The following is a 17,126-nucleotide window of genomic DNA, read 5'->3' as shown; positions in this document are numbered from 1 at the left end:
CCATCAGGAAAAACAAAACAGTCATTTTAGAGGTTAGAGCTTGAATGTTAAACTCCTTCATAAGACAGGTAGTTTAGAAAATTTAATAAGGGAAATGGATAGGTTGAAGGTAGATATGGGGGGGGGGGGGGGGGGGGGGAATTAGTGAAGTTTGTTGGCAGGGGGAACAGAGTTTCTGGTCAGGTCAGTACACAGTTATAAATACAAAATTAAATAGGGGTAATGTAGAGGAAGGCCAAGGTTCATCATGGACTGTAGCACCACAGAAGAAGAATGTAGAAGTAGGTCTAATAATGAATATGAAAATAGGAATGCAAGTAAGCTACATGAACAGCATACTGAATGATTCATCATAGCCATGATAGAAATGAAGCCAACACTCACTGAAGTAGGACAAGTTTATATGCCAATTAGCACTGCAGATAAAGAGACTGAAAGAATGTATGGTGAGATAAAAACTAATTAATCAGATTACCAAAAATTTAACTGTGATGGAGGAATGGACTGTAATTTGATAATAGGAATAGGAAGAGAAGGAAAACGAAAGGAGAATATGGACTGGGGGAAAGGAATGAAAGACGAAGCTGCCACCTGGTAGAATCTTCCACAAAGCATAATTTAAGCACCATTAACACTTCATTTGAGACTCATGAAAAAATACTGTATACAAGAAAGGGACCTAGAGAGGGATGCTGGAACCTTTCAGATTGATTATATAAAGGTAATGCAGAGATTTCAGAACCAAATTTTAACCCATAAGACAATTGCAGGGGCAGGTGTGGACTCTGACCACAGTTTATTGGTGATTAACTGTAGATTGTAACAGAAGAAATTCCAAAAATGTAGAAAGGATTCTGATGTTTTGGAGAGTCCAAGTTTGAATATCAACAATATTATGGAAAGGGTAGATTGTTACTCACTGAAAAGATAAAATGTTGAGCTGCAAACTGACACAAATGTTACACGTTGAGCTTTTGGCCAAAGCCTTTTTTAGAAAAGAAAAGAAAAAACACACACACACACACACACACACACACACACACACACACACAGAGAGAGAGAGAGAGAGAGAGAGAGATTCATATGAGCAAGACTTTCAACAATCAGTCTTTCCTTCTCATCCCGCCAGGAATGTCTTCCCTAAACCTGGGTTCTGGGTGACTTTTCCAAACTCTCCCCATTCTCTAAACCTCACCAATCCTTTTTCTTCATCCCTTTACCTTCCCCTTCATTGCTTCTGCCAAAAGAAGGAGCCACTGGCTCTGTAAGCTTGCTAATTTTCTTAACTTTGACATCTGTGTGTACTCTTGCCACATCTAGGTGAGTAGATTTCCCACATTTTTTTTTTTTTTATTTTTTTTAAATCCATCCAGTTACATTCCATCATCTAGTATATTATTTCCACCTTTATTTAGCAGTAGTCTTATAGTTGACTATTCTTCCCAGAAAATATTTGTGAAACATATTTTGCAAGCATTGGAGTGCTTAAAGTCCTTGCAAATGGCATGTAACATGGATCATGAATGAACAATATTCTGGCATCATCTACACCCAGTTTTATCTCACTGACAACATCACTGTATAATAAGTCTAAAGAAAAAACTAAAATAATTTGATTTAGCAAATAAATACTTTTAAAAGTCTTACAATATGTTGTTAATATTTCCTCCAAAATATGAAGGGCAAAAGGAATCTTAATAAATAAAATGCATAAACATTTTAGTGGCTCGCCCGGTTGAGAGCTGTACTTACTGCCATGTATGGTCGGCAACCAGCATCCCTTGTTCGTGCAATTGAGTCCACCAGCTGTCCTGAGATACCAAAGTCACAAAGTTTGATGTTTCCCCGTTTGTCCAACAAAATGTTACTAGGCTTCACATCACGATGTATGATTGCCAGTTTCTCTTTCAAATAGTTTAAGGCAGTTACAGTCTGTTTCAACAAAACTTTAGTGAGTAACTTAAGATAACAATACAGACACTTTATACAAAAAGTCATTCTATCATTTACTAAAAGCAAACAATGATACAAACATGCTGGCAATAAAAATGATTAACAATTTAAACTAACTAAACTGTGAAAAACAATGCAGTTCTATACTCTTCCCCCCTCCCCTTTTGAGCACGTAACAGTATAGTAAATAAAACTTACGGCAACTGTTATTTTTCCTAAGATGCATTCAGGTATCCTTTGATTTAATTTCTCATAAATAAATTTGTAGAATTTGTCTAATGATGTGTCCATGAGCTCCATACATATCCAACAGTCACCCTGCAACAAATAAAAATACATCATAAACATATCAGTCAGTCACAATAAACCTAATACAGTAATTTAGTGATATTTAAAAATTTTAATTCAATTCCAAAGGCTTGTTTCTCATTAAAACCGTTTTTGTCATTTGCTTATTAACATGTCAGAGAAGAACTCTTGTTTATCTGACAAAAGTCTTAAGATCTCACACAAATTTTATACAAGCTCTAAGAAAAAATGCTTATGTGCATCTGATTTTAATTTATCAACATTGTGAAAATTGATATTTTTACTGAAGCAATATACAGAGCAATCTCATGATGATGTTACAAACTTTCAAGGGTGATGGAGAAGGATAAATGTATCAGTCTCAAGTAAAGAACCCTGGTTCACAAAAGAGAGTCAAAAGTTATAAGTAAAAAGCATTCTGATACCTCTAACAGTGGAATACATGTACCACTACTGTTGTCACTAAGATTGTTGGACAGACAACTTTCAGATGTGGTCGTATGGACCAAAACAAGAAAAGAAGTCTAGTAAACAAGAGCTCTAAAATGCATTCCTCAAAAGCTATGAGCAATTGCTCATCTTCTCTACTGTGAAACATCTACTGAACAAGTTCCCAAAGATCTTAAAGGCAAGAAAAACATGGAAACCAAAGGGCTTGCAGTAGAAGATATGTGTTTCACAGTATCAAAGATGACCAAGTAGTAGTAAACTGTATGTCAGCCTTAACTTTTACAACATAAACCAAGAAGCACAAAATAAGGCCACATTTCTCTCGTTAGCCACACAATGCAGGCAACAATGGTTCACATCCATTACATTACATTCCCCTCTGTGAGTACCTCTCTGTGTTTGTGGAGCTACCTGTCACTGTTTCTCACATATTTCAATGAAAACTACAAACAAAAAGTGCGTGGATATTGTTCTCTATTTCTAGCAACACAGTTGCAAGGTTTATGACACTCCTCAGAGACATTCAATGGAATGATCCTTACAGTGCTCATGGCATGAATGAAACACTTTTGCTATTAAAGTGCTTACCTTATTTGAATAAAAGAAATTATTCAGGTAGTGAAAGGAGACAAAATTTAATAATCATCGGTGACTGGAATTCGATAGTAGGAAAAGGGAGAGAAGGAAACATAGTGGGTAAATATGGATTGGGGGTAAGAAATGAAAGAGGAAGCCGCCTGGTAGAATTCTGCACAGAGCATAACTTAATCATAGCTAACACTTGGTTCAATAATCATGAAAAAAATTGTATACATGGAAGAACCCTGGAGATACTAGAAGGTATCAGATAGATTACATAATGGTAAGACAGAGATTTAGTAACCAGGTTTTAAATTGTAAGACATTTCCAGGGGCAGATGTGGGCTCTGACCACAATCTATTGGTTACGAACTGTAGATTAAAACCGAAGAAACTGCAAAAAGGTGGGAATTTAAGGAGATGGGACCTGGATAAACTGACTAAACCAAAAGGTGTACAGAGTTTCAGGGAGAGCATAAGGCAACAATTGACAGGAATGGGGGAAAGAAATACAGTAGAAGACGAATGGGTAGCTCTGAGGGATGAAGTAGTGAAGGCAGCAGAGGATCAAGTAGGTAAAAAGACGAGGGCTAGTAGAAATCCTTGGGTAACAGAAGAAATATGGAATTTAGTTGATGAAAGGAGAAAATATAAAAATGCAGTAAATGAAGCAGGCAAAAAGGAATACAAACATCTCAAAAATGAGATCGACAGGAAGGGCAAAATGGCTAAGCAGGCATGGCTAGAGGACAAATGTAAGGATGTAGAGGGTTATCTCACTAGGGGTAAGATAGATACAGCCTACAGGAAAATTAAAGAGACTTTTGGAGGAAAGAGAGCCACTTGCATGAATATCAAGAGCTCGGATGGAATCCCAGTTCTAAGCAAAGAGGGGAAAGCAGAAAGGTGGAAGGAGTATATAGAGGGTCTATACAAGGGCGATGTACTTGAGGACAATATTATGGAAATGGAAGAGGATGTAGATGAAGATGAAATGGGAGATATGATACTGTGTGAAGAGTTTGACAGAGCACTGAAAGACCTAAGTCAAAACAAGGCCCCAGGAGTAGACAACATTCCATTAGAGCTGCTGACAGCCTTGGGAGAGCCAGTCCTGACAGAACTCTACCACCTGGTGAGCAAGGTGTATGAGACAGGCGAAATACTCTCAGACTTCAAGAAGAATATAATAATTCCAGTTCCAAAGAAAGCAGGTGTTGACAGATGTGAAAATTACCGAACTATCAGTTTAATAAGTCACAGCTGCAAAACACTAACATGAACTCTTTACAGATGAATGGAAAAACTGGTAGAAGCCGACCTCGAGGTGGATTCTGTAGAAATATTGGAACACATGAGGTGATACTGACCTTATAACTTATCTTAGAAGAAAGATTAAGGAAAGAGAAACCTACATTCCTAGCATTTGCAGACTTAGAGAAAGCTTTTGACAATGTTGACTGGAATACTCTCTTTCAAATTCTGAAGGTAGCAGGGTTAAAACACAGGGAGCGAAAGGCTATTTACAATTTGTACAGAAACTAGATGGTAGTTGTGAGAGTTGAGGGGCACAAAAGGGAAGCAGTGGTTGGGAAGGGAGTGAGACAGGGTTGTAGCCTCTCCGCTATGTTATTCAATCTGTATATTGAGCAAGCAGTAAAGGAAACAAAATAAAAATTCAGAGTAGGTATTAAAATCCACGGAGAAGAAATAAAAACTTTGAGGTTCGCCGATGACATTGTAATTCTGTCAGAGACAGCAAAGGACTTGGAAGAGCAGTCGAATCGAATGGACAGTATCTTGTAAGGAGGATATAAGATGAACATCAACAAAAGCAAAATGAGGATAATACAATGTAGTTGAATTAAGTCGGGTGATGCTGAGGGAATTACATTAGGAAATGAGACTCTTAAAGTAGTAAAGGAGTTTTGCTATTTGGGGAGCAAAATAACTGATGATGGTTGAAGTAGAGAGGATATAAACTGTATACTGGCAATGGCAAATAAAACGTTTCTGAAGAAGAGAAATTTGTTAACATCGAGTATAGATTTAAGTGTCAGGAAGTCGTTTCTGAAAGTATTTGTATGGAGTGTAGCCATGTATGGATGTGAAACATGGACGATAAATAGTTTGGACAAGAAGAGAATAGAAACTTTCGAAATGTGGTGCTACAGAAGAATGCTGAAGATTAGATGGGTAGATCACATAACTAATGAGGAGGTATTGAATAGAATTGGGGAGAAGAGGAGTTTGTGGCACAACTTGACAAGAAGAAGGGACCGGTTGGTAGGACATGTTCTGAGGCATCAGGGGATCTCCACTTTAGTACTGGAGGGCAGCGTAGAGGGTAAAAATTGTAGAGGGAGACCAAGAGATGAATACACTAAGCAGATTCGTAGTTACTCAGGCATGAAGATGGTGGTGGTGGTGGTGGTGGTGGTGGTGGTGGTGGTTAGTGTTTAACGTCCCGTCGACAACGAGGTCATTAGAGACGGAGCGCAAGCTCGGGTTAGGGAAGGATTGGGAAGGAAATTGGCCGTGTCCTTTCAAAGGAACCATCTCGGCATTCGCCTGAAACGATTTAGGGAAATCAGGGGAAACTTAAATCAGGATGGCCGGAGACGGGATTGAACCGTCGTCCTCCCGAATGCGAAGGCATGAAGAAGCTTGCACCGGATAGAGTAGCATGGAGAGCTGCAGAGCTGCATCAAAGCAGTCTCAGGACTGCTTGCAGTCTCAGGACTGAAAACCACAACAACAACCACCTTATTTGAAAACGGTTTTCCCCCAATCCAACCAACATTAGAGCAAAGTCTACAAAGAAGCCAAGGATTACTCAAGGAATAACGGTATCTTGTGAAACAAAAAGAAAACTATATCTGTCAATCTGAAACAGTTCTGATGTTGATGCTATAGCACATTACAAGAAATACTGCAAAATGTTAAAAGACTGTAATATGGACATCAAAGCAAATACATTACAAGGAAAAGATAGTCAAACCAGATAACAAAATAAAAACTATATGGGATGTAGTGAAGGAGGAGACTGGTAGAACCAGACATGAAGAGGGGCAAACAGCATTAAGAGTAAATGATACATTGGCGACAGAAGGATATGGTGTTGCAGAACTTTTTAACAAACATTTTATAGCTGTTAGTGAAAAGATGTTTTTGTCAGGTTCTATAGATACTACCATGGGATACCTCAGACCAGACATTTCAAGTAACTTCCATAATATGAATCTGACCCTCACTACCCCAGCAGAAGTAATGTCCATCATAAAATCTTTAAAATCAAAACCATCTAGTGGGTATGATGAAATATCAACAAAGTTAATTACAGAATGTGATTCTGAGTTAAGTAACATATTAAGCTACCTGTTAACCAGTCATTTATCAGTGGAATATTTCCTGAATGGTTGAAATATGCTGAAGTTAAGTCTCTGTTTAAGTGTGGGGTCCCACAAGGTTCCATCTTCGGGCCCTTACTTTTTCTTGTGTATGTCAATGACCTTTCACGAGTAACATTACAAGGTGCCAAATTTGTTTTGTTTGCCAATGATACAAACACTGCAATAAATAGCAAATTAAGTGTAGTCTTGCAAAGATCAGCTAATACAATATTTGTGGACATTAAACATTGGTTCCTAGCCAATTCTTTGTCACTAAACTTTGAAAAAACACACTACATGCAGTTCAGAACTTGTAAGGGGTGTCCCACGAGTATATGCCTAACATATGATGACAAGCAGATAGAAGAAGTGGACAGTGTTAAATTCTTGAGATTACAGCTTGATAATAAATTCAATTGGGAGGAGCACACCACAGAACTGCTGAAACAAATCTCTATTTGCAATGTGATCAAAAATTAAGAAGGTGGCATACTATGCTTACTTCACTCCATAATGACATATGTGATTATTTTTTTAGGGTAATTCATCACGCCAAGCTGAAGTATTTTGGCCACAAAAACTTGAAATATGAGTTATATGTGGTGTGAACTTAAGAACATCCTGCAGAGGCCTGTTTAGGGAACTAGGGATACTAACTACTGCTTCCCAATATATTTATTCCTTAATGAAATTTGTCATTAAAAATATATCACTTTTTCAAACCAACAGCTCAGGTCATGAAATCAATATTAGAAGTAAGAATGATCTTCACAAGGATTTAAAGTCACTTACTCTTGTACAAAAAGGTGTGCATTATTCAGGAACACACAATAACTTTCCAGATTACACTCCCCCCCCCCCCCCCCTCCCTCTGTCTGTCTCTCTCTCTCTCTCTCTCTCTCTCTCTCTCTCTCTCTCTCTCTCTAACTTCTGCGCCATTTCATTTCAGTGCAATAATGTGTTCATTGTAAATAACTATTGTAGTAGTTCTATTATATGTTTATTACCTTATAAACAAAAAAACCCTTTTTTTTAATTTTAAATTTAGTGCATTAATGCAATCTTAGTAAATGAGTGTTGTAAAATAATCCTTTCATATAGTATTCATTAAAAATAAAATTTAAAAAAATGGCGATCATTACACTTGGGACCTGTGGAAGGTTAATTAGCTTATTTCTTTTAGTTGCAAATATTTGTCATGTATTATTGCTTTTCTTACATGTTCTACATCCTGGAGGACCTCCTCACTACAGATCAAGTGGAAAGAAAGTAAATCTAATCTAATCATGTTGTTATACGATCACAGAGTATTTTGCTCGTTTCAATTTCTACAGCAGCATGTGGTGGAAGGCACACAGCAGATTAGAAAAGCCTGTGCTGAGCACAGTGTTCTATCACTGATTCTAAACTATCATGTTATAGTAATTCACTTGACAAAACTGTAAATTACATGGATCCAGAATAGTTGGCCAATACTTAGTTTCATGAGGCAAAATTTCATTAGTGTCAATGCCAACATTTAAAAGCAGAGAAAACTTTTCCTCACATTCAGAACTGTTAGTTCCTTACTAAGGGAGAAAAGAGGGATAGTTGTTGGAAGGGTAAGAAGAAGGGGCAGGTCACTCAGACTGGTCTGAGAGGAATCCACTAGTTGTATTTAGTAAACTCACGTATTTCAACCTATGCCTATATGTTTTTTATACTGTATTTTTGTCTAGGAAAAAGTAAAAAGATTTGGGATCCATTTGAACAGTAAAGTAATATAATGCTGGCTATATTGTGAAACAGCCTCTTTTCACTGTCTGTATTTTTAATGACTAACAATATTGTCATACATATGTAATGTGCTTTTTATGTTTTATATAGCCTAAATGAGGTACTGAAAGAGCCTATTTTAGGTGTCTAAAATGCACTTTGTATGACCTAAGAATCCAAGGTCTAGTTATCACACTTGGAGTCTTATCAAAGGTTACAATTTGAGAAGACTTCAGGAATTCAAAATCAGCTCATGGCACGTATCCAGTGATTTTCATCAAACACATCTGAAATCTTTTCCCTAAAATATGATCAGAAAGACAGAAACTAACATGTGTGAGCTATTTAAAAACTGCCATTTACCTGTGTGGCACCTAAGGCATTTGAAAAATGTGAAACTTTTGAAGAATTTGAATCAGCTTTTTTTTAACAAATATTGGTTGCAAAACCATCAGTGGGTTATCAAAACATCATTATTGTCATCACAAAATTACACTCACAAAGCAGTAATCATGTGAGAATATTTTCAAAAGCATTTGGATGAAAGCATACTTAGATGATTCAGTAAAAGATAATTAGTTAACAGAAATTTTAATTCGAAGATTGCCTTAAGTGGTACAAGCAAAAACGGATTTGTCTTTGCACCATGAAACTGATGAAACGTGTCATTATATTGCATGGATAATAATGATCATGAAAGGAGACAACATAAAGAGATGGAATTTTGGTAGAGGAAACTGTAAGACGTTTTTCACCACATGAAGATAGTTTTCACAGAAATTATGGGTCACCAAATCACTTTGACAGAAGGGAAAATGGAGCATGTAGAAATGCAGATTACAGACAACATAGGGAAGATTGTAACAGATGACAGACAAAAACAAGACAGATCAATGGGTTGAGAAAGAAATGATGAATGCTTACCAGTATGACCTTCATAGTTAAAACTTTGTGCAGTATTGGGTGGGACTCAAATCGAAAGTGTAGGTGTAGTCAACACGTCAGCACTTGCCATTAATAATAATCAGTGTGGTATGGATTATGGCATAAGGGATGACTTGTGAGAGTGGGAAGTTGTGACAAAGCAGGAGGATTCTTTACATTGTTATGTTTTTCTTCCATCACCTTTTTTTTCTTTTTTTTTTTGTATCTTCAATACTGTCATTTATATCACACATTCCCAGCACCTAAAAAGCTTAATTACTAACAACAAATATGGCTTTGCCTGGGTATTCAATTTGGCAGTTTTCTAATAGAAATGAAAACCAATAAAAGATCTGTGTTTGTAATGTAATACTGAAAAAATTTCATTTGCATCTATTCATGAAGACACCTTTGAGTTTATGGAAAATGGAAATGTCGTGTGGCTAGGGCCTCCCGTCGGGTAGACCGTTCGCCTGGTGCAGGTCTTTCGATTTGACGCCCACTTCGGCGACCTGCGCGTCGATGGGGATGAAATGATGATGATTACGACAACACAACACCCAGTCCCTGAGCGGAGAAAATTTCCGACCCAGCCGGGAATCGAACCCGGGCCCTTAGGATTGACAGTCTGTCACGCTGACCACTCAGCTACCGGGGCGGACTTTGAGTTTATGAAACAGTCGTACAAAGAAATACATATAATGTACAAACGTATAAAGACAATATCCACATTAAGAAACATAGTATGCAACACACAAATTTTTTGTAATGTTTATTTAACTCAGAACTTGATTATAAACAATATTTTTAGTTTCCTGTCCAGAAGGAACGATGAATACATTCTTGAGTGAACCCACCCTTGAGTGACAAAGTCATTGAAGAGAGAAATGTGGAGCTGTCATATCTGCTCCTCAGTATTTAAGACTGCCCCTGTGACTTGTTAATTGTAACTGCAAAAGCAATTCTTACTAGAAACCGCAGTCTCTTGACGAAAAGACGAGAACTGTTGGAGTAAGGGTTATCTCTTGCACTGTGTGTCATACAATGATTTGTAAGTGTAGGTACATTCAGCGGCTTATGTGTATACTGTCTGCAAAATGTGTTGAGAATAGAATTAGTAGCAAAGAAGTAATAAATTTTCACGCATCTCATTATTTAAGCCGTCATATCACCTGGACTATGATAGGTAGGTCATTCTTAGGCCCCACAGTAATGGTTGCCTTATAGTAAGAGATGTGTGTACCAAGTTTGGTTGAAATTGGTCCAGTGGTTTAGGAGGAGATGTGAAACATACACACATATATACATCCTTTTTATTATACAAATGGATTACATTATTTTGGTTTAGGAATATAATGAGCTACTTAGTTTGCTTGAAAACTGTGCTAAACACGAAATATTGGGTAATTTCAAGTTTATTATTGTTCATATGTAAACATACATATAATTACTGAATTCCTGATAATAATGCAGATCAACAGGCTGTATAAATAAATAAACTATTCATACAACCAACAATGAACATATATATTAGCAACACCTGTACTCTTTTAATTTTGAGAAACTAACATCATCTTTTTCAAACATTGCTATTGAAATAGAATCACATATTTGTACAAACTAACCATTATAATTCCACAGAAATTATCACTATATCTCAAAGTTCATGCTAAAAATGAATCCTCTTTTCCTATTCGCGTACTCAGAAGTATAAAGCTTTAATTGTACTTTGTTAACATCTAACATACAAAAATATATGTCCCATGTTTGGTGTAACATTCATGACTGAGAGTTTTTAAATAATTTAGTGAATGTTTTAAATGATAAATGATTAATTTGGCTGTGAAAATATTCTCAGTGGCTGTGTTAAACTTCAATTATGATTATCACCTACTGTGACAAAAGTGTGTTGTTTTCATAACTGATAATATGCATATTTTATTCATTCTGATATGATTATTTGATTGGAAGGACAGTGTAATGAATGACTTATATAAAATGACTTACATAGTGACTGTTTTAATGATTTACTTGCCACCCATAAACAACTGTGCAATCAAACAATATTACAGGACATCAACAAGTGTGGTATGTGGTAACTCATTATCTGTGCATAACTGAAATACATGAGACTCAAACTGGGCATAAAAAGTACACTCCTGGAAATTGAAATAAGAACACCGTGAATTCATTGTCCCAGGAAGGGGAAACTTTATTGACACATTCCTGGGGTCAGATACATCACATGATCACACTGACAGAACCACAGGCACATAGACACAGGCAACAGAGCATGCACAATGTCGGCACTAGTACAGTGTATATCCACCTTTCGCAGCAATGCAGGCTGCTATTCTCCCATGGAGACGATCGTAGAGATGCTGGATGTAGTCCTGTGGAACGGCTTGCCATGCCATTTCCACCTGGCGCCTCAGTCGGACCAGCGTTCATGCTGGACGTGCAGACCATGTGAGACGACGCTTCATCCAGTCCCAAACATGCTCAACGGGGGACAGATCCGGAGATCTTGCTGGCCAGGGTAGTTGACTTACACCTTCTAGAGCACGTTGGGTGGCACGGGATACATGCGGACGTGCATTGTCCTGTTGGAACAGCAAGTTCCCTTGCCGGTCTAGGAATGGTAGAACGATGGGTTCGATGACGGTTTGGATGTACCGTGCACTATTCAGTGTCCCCTCAACGATCACCAGTGGTGTACGGCCAGTGTAGGAGATCGCTCCCCACACCATGATGCCGGGTGTTGGCCCTGTGTGCCTCGGTCATATGCAGTCCTGATTGTGGCGCTCACCTGCACGGCGCCAAACACGCATACGACCATCATTGGCACCAAGGCAGAAGCGACTCTCATCGCTGAAGACGACACGTCTCCATTCGTCCCTCCATTCACGCCTGTCGCGACACCACTGGAGGCGGGCTGCACTACATTATCACAGTATTCCCATCACTAACTTTTCATCCAGTTTTGACAGAGGTGCTGCTATTGAGGGTAACTGTACATAGAGAATGGATAAGCTGCCAAGTAATACTGAAGATGTGTTGATGCTCATTATTGACATTAATGTTTATAGTATTACAACTGATGGACTTCTGGACAGTGGTAGCCAGATCAATATACTAACGTATAAATTGTATCTGCAGTTAAGTGAGATTGCAGAGCTCCCATATTTTTGTGTGAGTAGTGCACGTATTATCAGTGCTGTGGAAAACAGAAGGAAGCTAATTATGAATTAGATGTTACTAAAGTGTTACATTGATGGCAAAGAACATGAGCAAAATTTCCTGGTAATTCTGTCATTATCTTTTGGGCAGGGACAGGATGGAAGATGGTGATTTTCTGTGATTTCCCTAAATTGCTTCAGGCAAATTCCAGGATGGTTCCTAAGAAAGAACATAGCCAATTTCCTTCCCCACCCTTCCCTAACCCTAGCTTGTGCGCCGTGTCTAATAAGGTCATTGTTGATGGGCTGTTAAACACTAATTTCCTCCTCCAACTCCTCCTACAGCCCACCCATCAGGAGGAGGAGGAGGAGGAGGAGGAGGAGGAGGAGGAGGAGGAGGATAAAAATCATATCCAGCAAGAGTGTAACAGGGGAGGAGCTTACAACTTACCATCACATCAGTGGTATTTCATCCCCTAAATATAAGTACTGGCAATGCATTACGTTTCTTTGTAATTTTATACTACGGAAAATGTAGATATAAGAACACAAGAGTGCCAATCTTGGTTGCAAGAAACTGCTGACAATCTCGATAGCAACCACTAACTTTGAACTCTTCCTGGGTCAGGAAGTTATTGTCCTGTACAAACTTGTCACTTTATTGAAACAACACAATTACCAATCAAGTAGATGTCCAGCACTATTTACTATGGAGTCACTGAGTGAGATGGCACAGAGGCTAGCACACCAAACTCACACTGGGAAGACGATGGTTTGGCCATCGTGATTTAGGTTTTCCACAATTTCCTTAAATCGCCTAAGGCAAAAGCTAGGATGGTTTCTTTTAAAGGGCATGGCCAATTTCCTTTCCCAGCCTCGAAACATTCGAGCACATGCTCCATCTTGATATCGATGGGATGTTAAACCCTAATCTTCCTTTACAGTACAGTCAATGTTGCAAACTGCCCATGGTGCTTGTCTGATAGACATGTTGCTAATTCTTTAGCACTAAAAATATGTCACTCAACGTGCGGATAGTTAAAGTCACATATTAGTTAACGTTAGGCTGAGACCAAAATTCTTATCAGCCAGTACAGAGCTGCTAAGATACACATTCTTCATCACCACCTGTAATTATAAAAGACATCATTGTTTAACAATTGGTGTGGTTCGGCTGAGCTCCCTAAAGATGATCATGATTCTGGGCCTTGTGGTTCCCTATGTGACAAAGCCGAGGAGGTTTGGTAGAGCAGCATGCTAGCTTGTATGATGTTGGCATCAGAAAAGGAAGGCCTTCTTTGTGGAAAAAACATAATTTGACTACTAGCTAGCTAGAATATGAAAACACCACAACTGCCATTGTACTGCAATAGAAGTTGGGAAGATGGGCCACCTATTGTAGCATTACTGGTAATCTGCCATACCAGTTGCATAGACATTTGCAATGTGGCATTTATAATCAGTTCTCCTAAATTCCTGTATAGTATGGTGTGCTGTGGATGGTTAGACCAAGCAGATGTAAATGAAACTTTGGCGTATATATTCAATAGTAAATAAATTACCACAGGGGGACACATACGAGGAGAGGTGCAATTCACTCAACAACTTTTGTACTGAATTGGTATATTCTATTTTGTTCACAACCTATTTGCTTGCTAACTGTAAGACTGTCAATTTGGTTGTCCTCTCTTGTTGAGACTTGTACTTGTGAGCATGATGAAAATACTAAGTAAGAAATTACACAACCTTGGAACTGGGTTCTAGCCAGTGATCTTTTGAGGCTTTTAGTTTGGTTTGAGCTTTATGAGCTATGGTTAAGGAACTCTCTGGTCACACGTTCACATACCGGCATTCATTTTGACCTTTCACTGTGGTCCCGGGTTTGGTTCCTACCTGATTTATTTCCTTGCACAAGGGTTGGCTTAGACCTAAGTTTACAAGTGGATTAACTATAATTCACCATGAATGATAATAATTTGGATATCATAGGGTAATTTGTCTAGCTCATTTCCAGCAGCTGTGGTGTGTTAAAATGAACAGGTGTTGGTAATGTGTTCATCACATTTTAATGCAGCTAGCGTATGGAAGGGGCAACAGTTGTGACAGTGCAACTTCTTGTCATTGTATGTCACATGTGAATTGTAGTTTGGTCATGTGCAACTAGTTGTAATTATACTGCTTATGGGTTGTGCCTGTGGGCATTGAACATTATAGACTCCTTTACAAGTTCTCATTTTAAGAGAGGTTTAACTGTGCACTACAACTGCTGCCCCCTCCCATCCCCCACCATTCTGAACTTGTTGACTAGTGTGTATCTTGCAAGTTTTTACCACTGAGCATGGAGTATTGTTTTTAGTATTAATAAATGCAATTTAAATGTTTGTTCAGTATCGTAAATGTGCTGGCAAATTATAATAATGCATACTTGAACAAAAATTACTTTGCAAAACCTACAGAGTATGTTATGTATATCAATTGTAATTATTGCTATCTTGGCTCAATGCTAAAGTGATCTGTTTTCATCAAACGCATAATTATCAACTTGAGTACAACAATTGTCCGAAGAGATATTCTATTTAAGTTTGATGGTGAAGAAAGACTATTTGTAACTGATTGGCTGCAAGCTGCAGATGAAAATACACATGCTGCCAAATCAAGATCAAATGAAACACACGCCACAGTGAAGGGTGCCCAAACAGTCCCATCCAAACACAGTGTAACCCTTCCTAATACAACCAACATAATTAGGGTGTTTGCGTCATCAAACATAAAGGTTTTCATCCTCAGTTATTTAACACATTAACTCATTTGGAAAGTAATCAGATGTCTGAAGTTATTTTATACGTGGGAGTTCCAGTTTTTAAAGAATTGGGGGGGGGGGGGGGGGGGGGGTTGCAGGGATTACTGGAAATTGCTAACTGTGTCAATGAAAACTCTTGGGGCAAGCTGTATAATTTATGTATGAATATTTTGCTGTCGCATGAAATTCTCAGATATGGGTTTTCAGGATTTTTAATATTAAGACAATAAATGTTAATGTTGTCATTCTTCACAATAATCACTCAGATTATCACTCCAACTACTTACTAATGTAAGAATATGGTATGAACACATTCAATAAACTATGTCCTGCAAAATGCTGATGACGTACCTGTAATCATCATTAATTTGTCACAATTCTCAAAAACAAATGCAACCTTACACAGCTTTTCTGCTCATTCCAAATGATCTTCCAAAGTGTAATTCTAGCAGCTTCCAAATCCAAATCCTAATTTACGATTTTCCTGTGTTTTCCTCAGTACTCAAAGTTCACACTTTTAGCATAAAAAAGCTGGTATCTACTCTCTTTTTATCAGATCCTGTTGCAGTATCATCAAAAATACATCTCATATAACAAGTTGCAAATGAGTGTGTGTGCTGGGCAATAGCATTCATGTCTGATAACAACATAAGATAGCCACATACATTGCATAATATCAAATAAATTAGCTCAACAGGTTAAATTCATGAGAAACTTGATATGCTTTCTATCTAAACTGACTGCTCTTGCACAACAATATGTATAACAGGATTTATAAGAAATTCTTTGATGTCATTTAGGTCTTTCCTTCTTCCAAAAACATTAGTAATTAATAAAGTTGGCATGAAACTTGTTGTGACCTATAGTGTGAAATACGCAAAATCAAACAGTGTGATACAAATGCCTCTGCAGCTGGCTTAGAGAGGTCACCTCACAATGTGGACAGAAGATCCAGCAAGTGTTTTGCTGTGTGCACGACAGCCCAATATAATCCCAGTGTGCTGGGCTCTCGGCCTCACTTATGTATACTTACTGTATGCTCACCTATGAGACTGCATATTTATGTGCTCTATGGTTATGATTCTTTTTATCATTCTATACTTCATTCAGTGTTAATATGACTCTCTCCATGAGAAAGCACAATAAAACTTGGTTAGTATTACTTCTGATATTGCTTCTGTACAACGTTACAAGATGCTCGGCAATGAGTATGGTGTTCTGATGTGTCTTCCGTTTCTTGGTTCGATATAAAACCAACATGTCAGTAGAAGAAGATCTTTAATCTCTTGTTGAGAAACAGTGAGCTCTCACTGACCAGCAACAGGCTCTCTCTGTGGTACCAAACAGTTTGACAGACTCACTGATGTGCCAGGTCCCGCCACGAATGATACAACCCCCAATATTTTCTCCATATGATGATTCTACTATGTTGATTCTGTAGAAGATTCGGGTGCATATCAAAAGCTCTTTCAGCAACATTTTCAAGGTTTTGGAGATGCCAGCCCCCACTTATATAAGTTTTGCTTTTGTCATGGATGTCCCCTTGTGTTTATCAAGTTTTGTGTAAGTGAGCTCTTCTTCATGAACCTACCAGTCTCTCTTTTGCTGAATGTGTTAGTCGATCTCTAATTATCATTACAAACATACTCATGTCATTATTGCTCGCACTGGCTTCCACCATTGCAGAAGTAGCTACAACAGTGGTACAGAGCTTGGGCAGCAGAACTTCTTATGCTTAGCCATCACAGTCACTTTGCTACTGAGGCCCACTGGGACTCATATGCT

The 17,126-nt window shown here is 38.1% G+C and overlaps 1 protein-coding gene across 4 annotated transcripts in view; it reads right to left on the bottom strand.

The window, feature by feature from the left end:
• LOC124777540 (dual specificity mitogen-activated protein kinase kinase 4-like) overlaps positions 1-17,126 on the bottom strand; it is a 135,342-nt gene that overhangs the window by 14,180 nt on the left and 104,036 nt on the right. For all 4 annotated transcript variants that reach the window (XM_047252996.1, XM_047252993.1, XM_047252995.1 and 1 more), the window contains 2 exons: positions 2,152-2,271; positions 1,753-1,932 (listed from right to left, as the gene is read on the bottom strand). In XM_047252996.1, the coding sequence (XP_047108952.1) occupies positions 1,753-1,932; positions 2,152-2,271 (300 nt within the window). The remainder of the gene's footprint in view (positions 1-1,752; positions 1,933-2,151; positions 2,272-17,126) is intronic.

Source organism: Schistocerca piceifrons, chromosome 2, assembly GCF_021461385.2.
Source record: "Schistocerca piceifrons isolate TAMUIC-IGC-003096 chromosome 2, iqSchPice1.1, whole genome shotgun sequence".
Taxonomy (NCBI): domain Eukaryota; kingdom Metazoa; phylum Arthropoda; class Insecta; order Orthoptera; family Acrididae; genus Schistocerca; species Schistocerca piceifrons.
The sequence above is the reverse complement of the archived record's forward strand: the minus strand, read 5'-3'. Positions and strand labels throughout refer to the sequence as shown.